The sequence below is a fragment of the Octodon degus genome, unplaced genomic scaffold (genome assembly GCF_000260255.1).
Source record: "Octodon degus isolate 3935 unplaced genomic scaffold, OctDeg1.0 scaffold00098, whole genome shotgun sequence".
Taxonomy (NCBI): Eukaryota; Metazoa; Chordata; class Mammalia; order Rodentia; family Octodontidae; genus Octodon; species Octodon degus.
The window spans coordinates 5222206-5230604 of NW_004524674.1; the positions used below are offsets into that span (position 1 = coordinate 5222206).

Consider the following 8399-nt stretch of genomic DNA (forward strand, 5'->3'; position numbering starts at 1 on the left):
GGAGAGTTGTGAGGTTCGAACTCCAGCAACCTGAGGCTGACAGCTTTGTGGAAGCAGCCACTTAAAGGACTGAGCTAGGGCCAGGCCCCCAAATAAGTCTATGGTTTCTTTCTTTTTTTTTTTTTTGCGGAACCGGGGATTGAACTCAGATCCTTCCATTTGCCAGTCAAGCGCTTATCCTACTGAGCCATCTCCCCGGCCCGTGATGGATTCTCTATACCCAAAGACTTACTTGTTTTCAAAGAAGATGGTGACAGAGTCTTCATGGACATCCTTTACAAAGCCCTAGAATAAATTTTAGAAAAAAAGCAAAAATGTAAAATGGCATTTCACCATTACCTTAGCAATCAGGGGCAGAGGGACAGTGGGAAATTTATTTATTTATTTTTGAGTCGGGGTCTTGCTATGTAGTTCAGGCCAGCCTTGAGCTCACAACAGCCTTCCTATCTCAGAACCCCAAGTACTAGGATTACAGATACATGACACAACACCTAGCTTGGAAACCAACTATCATTATAGGTGGGGACACAGCAGACTGGGAAGACATGGCCCAAAAGGCTGTACTGGAAAAAAAAAAAAAAAAAAAAGAAATGTGAGATAGAGAAAAGAAGTAAGTACAACCACTATGAAAAATATCATAGTGATTCCTCAATAAAGACAGAAATTCCATTCAACCCAGCTAGTCCGCTTCTACATATCTTCACAAAAAGGACTTCATATTATAACAATACCTACATACCCAAGTTTATAGCAGTACAACTCATAATTAGCCATAATTAGCTAAAATATACAGGAAGCAGGTGATGTGTCTGTCAACAGATGAATGGATAAGGAAAATGTATCTATACACAAGGGAGTATTACTCTGCTATAAAAAAGGATAAATTTGAAATAAATCAGACACAAGCTTAAATATCACATGGCTTCTCTTACATGAGAAACTAAAATATAAAAAACACAAAAGGTAATAGGAAAAATATCTTTCACAAATGGGAAGAGAACTAAGATGAAGGGATGGGGAAGGTGATCAGAAGGGGATATAAAAAGAATTAAGATGTATTTTGTACATGTGTCAACTGCCTACAATGAATGCAGTCATTATGTATAGCAAACATGTACTAAAATATTTTTAAAAAGAGAAAATGATACTTCTACAAAGAGATGTGGCAAATTCAGAAAAACAGAATGAGAATTAGACAAAAAGATGACACCTGCAATAACAACAGCCTGCAAACTGGTGGTCCACTATGGGTCCCAGAGGCCTTCCTATCTGTCTCCTATGTGCTGAGCGGTCTGCCAAAGTTCAATTAAAATGCCAGTAACATTCACCAAGGCTAAGAATATCCCATGAGACAGTGTGAAGGCTCCCCTGGAACACCTAAAAGGACATTCGGATCTGCCAAGAGAAAGAAGATTCTAGCTCCCCAACACAGCAAGAGATCAGAGCAGACTTGGGGATGGTTGGGTCCTTGTAGAATACTCAGGACACTGGACAAGTTCAAAATAATATACAGAAAAGGACTGAAAAGGTGTCAGATTTTTGAATGCTGGAAAAATGCTGAATTTGAATAGTATATATAGAAGACCCCAATCTTGAATCATGACAAGGTATTGGCTCCATCCCCCATTTTTTATGTCCTGAGGACAAGTTACTTGCTCAAACCTACACCCTAATTTTTCTGTCCTATTTTTACACACTGAGATTTGTAAAGACTTCAATTTATGAAGTCTTTCCTGAACTATTTCATATAAAAGAAATTTCTTTAATTTAAGGCCACAAAGATTTTCTACTGTATCTTCTAGAAGTTTTGTAACTTTTTGTCTTACATTTCAGGTCTATAATCTACTTTTCACAAATTTTACATGTGGGGGCTGGGGAGATGGCTCAGTAGAATAAGCGCTTCCCTGGCAAGCGCAAGGGCCTGAGTTGAATCCTCGGTTTGGGGGGGGGTGGGGATTTACATATCATGCAAGTATTTTTTTTTTTTTTTTGCGGAACCGAGGATTGAACTCAGGCCCTTGCGCTTGCCAGGGAAGCACTTATTCTACTGAGCCATCTCCCTGGCCTCTCATGCGAGTACTGATCTGGTATAATTTTTACCTTTGGATATCCAATTGCTCCACCAACTACTGATAAAACTATTGCTTTTTTGGCAGAACCAGGGATTGAATTCAGGCCCTTACACTTGCCAGGCAAGTGCTTATTCTATTGAGATATCTTCCCCAGACCCTGATAAAACCATGTTTTCACTTTTGCAGGAATCAGGTGTTAATTAATGTGAAATGCAACTCTGTGACTGGGGCACTTTATTTTTGATAAGACTTTCACTAGGTAGTTAAAGCTGGCCTCAAACTTGCAGCGAACCTCTCCTGCCTCAGTCTCCAGAGTGCAGGGATTAATGCACGGGTCATCACATACAGCTTAGTGGACTTTTGAGTCAGAAATGTTCATTATCTTAACATAATATTTTCACTGTTATGATGTAGAGATGTATGTCAAAACTTAACAAACTGCACATTTTTAATATCTGTATTTGTTCAAGACCAGTCTGGGCAACTTAGCAAGACCTTGTCTCAAAATTTATTTATTTTTGCAGAACCGGGGATTGAACTCAGGCGCTTGCGCTTGCCAGGGAAGCACTTATTCCACTGAGCCATCTGCCTGGCCCCCTCAAAATTTAAAAAGGACTAAAAGCTTTAAAAATTAGAGAGTTTGCACAGGGTTGTAGGTTAGTGGTATACACTCAGTATGCACAAAGCCCTAGATTGAATCCCCAGCATCCCCTCTTTCCAAAAATAGGGGGTCTCCAAAGTTTTAAGGATGGGGCCGGGGAGATAGCTCAGCAGTCTAAGTGTCTGCCTAGCAAGTTCAAGGACCCAAGTCTGATCTCTGGTACCACATGCCCTGCTGGCCTCACGTGGTGGCGCACGCCTATAATTCCAGCAATGGGGAGGCTGAGACTGGAGGATCACGAGTCCAGGTTGCATAGACCCTGTACCAAATAAATAAAGATTAAAAGTTTAAGGACAACATCAGACATGGTGATGCACACCTATAATTCTAGCACTTAGGAGGCTGAAGCAGCAGGGATCACAGAGTTCAAACCCAGCCTGGGTTACGTAGGCCAACCTAAAAGATTAAACATGTCTTGGGGCTGGTGAGATGGCTCAGTGGTCTAAAGCACCTACTTAGAACAAGCTTAGCAAAGCACAGGGACCGTGGTTCAATCCCCCAGCACCACATGCCAGCCAGTCCCGCCCCCTGGTGGGCTGAGCTGGCCACACACACACACACACACACACACACACACACAAATAAAAATAAATAAATTAAAAAAAAGATTAAACATGTCTTACTCTCAAAGAAAAAAAAGAAAGAAAAAAAAAAGGTCTAGGGATGAACTAGGCATGGAGCATGGTGACAAACATCTATAATCACAGAACTCAGTAGGCTGAAGGAAGAGGATTACCAAGAGCTCAAAGCCTGCCTAGGCTAAACAGCATTCATTTATTTATTTGAGAGAGAGAGAGAGAGAGAGAGAGAGAGAGAGAGAGAGAGAGAGAGAGAGAGAGAGAGAGAGACCAGCTCAGCCCACCAGGGGGCAGGGCTGGCTGGCATGTGGTGCTGGGGGATTGAACCGCGGTCCCTGATGCTTTTGCTAAGCTTGTTCTAAGTAGGTGCTCTAGACCACTGAGCCATCTCTCCAGCCCCTAAACAGCATTCAAGGCTAGACTGAACTACATACTGAGACCCTATCTTTTTCATAATTAATTAAAAGTGTGTAAGGTCAGTTGGGCGTGGTAGTACATACCTGTAATCTTACTACTGTCATGGCATAAAATACCACAATTATGGCTCCTTAACTATGTTTTATATTTTTATGACATTCTTTTTGCCAAAAGGATTTAACCTCTATTCATAAACAATACCCACTGCTTTTAGTCTGCCCAAATAAGTCTTATGGGGGTACTTTCACTATCTATCTGGGTCATTCTTCCCTTTTACATTCTTTCCTTAGTTTAAGGGCCTTCCTCCCTCTTTCTACAACTACTAACATATCCCTTATCCCTTTCTCCTTTTTTTATTTTTGGTGTCTGGGATTGTAAGCTTGTAGCATATCCCAGCTTTAGCTTCTGAGACCTAGCATCAGGCAAACAGAGGAAGAGATCTCTAGTTTCCAGATACTTAATTCCCCAAATTAGAAGACAGGAAACTGGTTCCCACCTGTACTGTCTTGTGCTATGAAGCTCTCAAAGAGAACTCTAGGAGAAAAGCAGGAAGAGTCTAGGTAAAAAAACTACATTGAAGTTGAAGCCTCAATCATTAAGGAATGAACAGGGTTGAATATGTGGCTCAGTGGCAGAGCTCTCTTGCTTAGCATGTGTAAGGCCATGAGTTTAACTCCCAGTACCACAAAAACACAGCCAAAGAAGGATGAGAGTTAGGATATCCAGGCAATGTCCAGAAAGTAAAATGGCTGTGTACTAAAAAGGTAAACATATTTCATTTGGAAGAATATGATTTTTTTTTTTGCAGAACCGGGGATTGAACTCAGATCCTTGCGTTTGCCAGTCAAGTGCTTATCCTACTGAGCCATCTCCCTGGCCCCAGAAGAATATGATTTAAATAAAAATGATACTATCTCCTGACAAAAAAGATTGTGGGACATTTACAAAATAACTTAAATCCTATGCTTAGCATCTATCCTGAAAGAAACTCAAAAGAGACACCAATTCTGAGAGAAGAGTAAGGGATCTCCCCAAATTTGTAGTTCTAGAAGCAATGTAGACACTCTGACCCACACGGAAATTTGCTGAGTCATGAATATTAAATCAGTAGCAAGGCCAGAATAGATGTACCTACAAGGGACTGAGAGCTGAAGTGTGAAGTTAGAGATTTGCTGTTTTTAACTCAGTCATGGAGCATAGATGCCTCAATGGCCAGAACAGAAAATCTACAATTCCTGGCTTTAGGCTCAACTCTAAACGCTGCTCTCTAATCAAACTATTCTGGCCCTTATTCATTCAAGTTATTCTATCACTGCCATAGCCCATACAAGAAAAGGGGAAGATTAAGACATGCTTTTTGTTCCACATCCATATGTAGAAAAAGAAATACATCCCTTCCTATTTATTTCATACAATAACTTGAACTGGACACCAACCTTTCCCAGCTAGGGAAATCTTTCCCAACAAGGTTCTCCTATCTCCTAAACAAAATCAAGCATATCTTAATATCCCACTCAATTTAAGAATCACTTTCTGAGGCTGGGAACTGAGTTCAATGGAAAGATCTTAGCTTCTAGCCCCAGTACTGGGGAGGGAAAATAAAAATCATTATTGGAATTCAGAATTCAGGGGTGAAAACCAGATGGACAACAAGATAATGGGGAAACAGGACTAAAAAAAAAAAATTTTTTTTTTTTTTTTTTTTTTTTTTGTGGAACCAGGGATTGAACTCAAGCCCTGGCAAGCACTTATTCTACTGAGCTATCTTCCCAGCCCCATCAACTGAAATCTTATAAGGAAGAGTACTCCAAAGGTAAAGCAACTTTCAGGGCAAGGATATGAGAGACAAATGTGCTCTGTCGGAACCAGAAAGGAATTAGAGCATTTTTGCCAAAGAAAACAGCAATGTTTGTAGAAGGCATGCTACAATAAAAAGTCCCAGGAGTTATGAAAGTATGCAGAAAATGACAAGATCAGCTGGGAGCTTCCTTCAGCTAGGAACAGATTATACAGGAATACCACAATATTAGAATAAAATCCCAAAACTTGAACTGGAAGGCTAAGGGAAGGCAGATATGGAGTACTCATAGACCCTAAACATAAAATGTGCAACCCCATCTACTCCAAGGGCAAATGCAAGATCCTTTCTGGCTACAGTAAGATGATTTAATAGAAGAGTTGTCAGAAAAAATATCTAAGGGCACAAGACATACAAAGGTCTACTGTGGGTGAAAAGACCTGAGGGGAGCTAAAGGAAAGCGGGTTTGTCTTACACCTAATATGAAACGTACTGTTCTTCTCCAGTTCCTCTGGATGAAACAGGGGTCTGAAAGTCTGAGACAATTCTAGGCATAAAATCCAAAAGAGACCAAGAGATGGAAGGAGAGATGAGGGAGGGTATGGGAAAGGGAAGTAAAAAGAAGATGTGTTGTGCACACATACCAACTCACCATGATGGACATAATGCAAACGTGCTAATACAAAAAGTTCAGAATACCACCAGTCACACAAAAATTCCTAGGAGGCAAAAAGGGTCTCTTGCTCAATCAAGTAAGAAAAATGTCCTACAGAATAGATTCAGGCTAGATAAAAGGTGTGAGTAGAAGGAGTTCTTTGCAGCCAAATCCTGGGAAAGAGAGAAGATGCAACAATCAATAAGAACCTTCTTTTCTTTCCAAAAAAAAGGCTGTCAGATTTGGGATTGGGAGAGTTAAGTCAAAAGCTTTCCAGAAGCAGAAATCTTTGAAAAATATAAGGATCCTGATGAGAACTCCTTTAAGAGATCATAAATATGAAGTTTACACTTCTGAAGATGAAAGAACTATACAAATGATTTGTATGTATGTGACATCAAAGTGAATATACCAAATACAAGCCCATCCCAGAGCAGAATGGCAGACAAACTGGCCTTTAATAAAGGTGTGAGGGGGTGACTGGCTTGTGAAAACAGTCCACTTTATGCCTGGGTGAAGAGGCAACCTGACTAATACTGAGGCCAAAAGATGCCAAATGTCATAGATGGATTTTGACTGTTTCTCCTTGGGCTGGTGAAAATAGGATGAGTGGTCAAAAGGCAGAAAGCAGAGGTCCCCCCCTGAAGATTAAAGAATCTAACATGGGACAGAATTCTTCAAGTTCTGGGACTGCAGAGAAGATGTGATTAAAGACTAATGCATGTCTTTCACTAGGAAACAGAAAAGTCAATCAGATGGTGGGTAAAGAGTTTTCTCCTGGAGGGTGGGAGTGAGGATCCAGAAATAATGCCCTAAATGTTTATTCCCTCAGTGCTGGGGGTAAAAGGAAGTGTATGGGGGTGGTCAGAAATAAAGAGAAAAGGGGGCTGGGTCACAGGAGTATCCCTGGGGACTGCGGGTGGGAGCAGGAGTCGAAGGTTCTAAGGGTCAACTTAGCCCCAGAAGCTCGATCCCGCCCCACTCCTCTCCCCTGCTCCTGCTGGGGGGAGGGGGCTACCGCGGGTGGCCCTGGTCGGCGCGCCGCCTCACCTTGTAGAAGGCCCCGTTGGAGCCACGCACCTCGACGGGCAGTCCTGGCTCCACATCCCCCCCAGAGGCCAGGCCGCCCATGGCGCCACCACCACCTCCGGCGGCGGCGGCTGTAGCAGCGTTCTGAGTGCGGACCGGGCCGGGTCCCCGGCGTCTCCCCGGAGGAGGAGCCGGAGGGGGAGCCGCGGGGGGCGGGAGCCGGGCCGGCCCCACGGCGGCCCTGCCACAGCCAACGAGCAGGGGGCCAGGGCCGGGCCGCTCCCCGTCCGCCGCTGCCGCCTTGGTTTCCGCCACCGTGAGGGAAACGGCTGCCGCCGCCGCTGCCTTCGTCACCTCAGCTTCCGCCCGCCGCCGCCCCTGCTGCTGCCTCAGTCCCGGAACCCGCTGCTGCCGCTGCCGCTCCACAGCCTCCACCTCCCCCTGCTGCCGCCGCCGCCACCACCGCCTACTGCGCAGGCGCACCGAGCACCCGCCCGCTGCGCGCGGGGCCTGAAGGCCACGGCGCAGGCGTCAGAGCGGGCGACCCGACTCGCGCTAGCCAGCGCATCAGGGATTCCACACTCCCTTCCTCTCTCTCACGCCCCCTCCCGGTCACTTCCTGGCGCTTGCGCAGAACAAAATGAGCGCTCTTTCTTCGCCCTCCCACCACTCCACCGTCCGTAGCCTCTCCTTTCCCCGCCCCACAACACTGAGAACTAACCAATCATGGGGAGGGAGGGGCCGAGCTCTCTCTTACAGATTGGCCTTCGGCCGCCCTAGCCATGCCACACCCATTAATCCTCCACTTCACCACCCGGCACCCGCGAGTTAGGGGTGGGCATGCGCCTGAGTGACTGCTTGGTCACTTTCCCCACCTTTGTCTTTCTTGATGCGCACGCTCCAAAGGGAAAAAAGAGTCTTTGCGAGGAAGAAGGTTCCTTGTGCACACGCGCTGGAATTTGCCTTCCGCGCTCAGGTGTTGACTCTTGCAAACGTCTGAAGCTGGATTTAAGAGTCACTGTTCATAGCTTGAAGAGATAGTGTGGTATAACTTCAAGGTCATTCCGAAAAGCAGATGCAACAAGCTTCAATATATAAATGCTGAGGAAATTTCAAAATAAGAAAAATTGCCACGCAGTAAGGATAGTACTGTGAAAATGTGTATTTGTGTGTGTGTGTGTGTGTGTGT

The 8399-nt window shown here is 44.3% G+C and overlaps 1 protein-coding gene across 1 annotated transcript in view; it reads right to left on the reverse strand.

The window, feature by feature from the left end:
• Fxr2 (FMR1 autosomal homolog 2) overlaps positions 1–7751 on the reverse strand; it is a 23478-nt gene extending 15727 nt beyond the window's left edge. The window contains 2 exon segments of the mRNA XM_004649080.2: positions 233–285; positions 7232–7751. Coding sequence (XP_004649137.1) covers positions 233–285; positions 7232–7312 — 134 coding nt within the window. The 5' untranslated portion in view covers positions 7313–7751.
• Between the last annotated feature and the right edge of the window lie 648 nt (positions 7752–8399).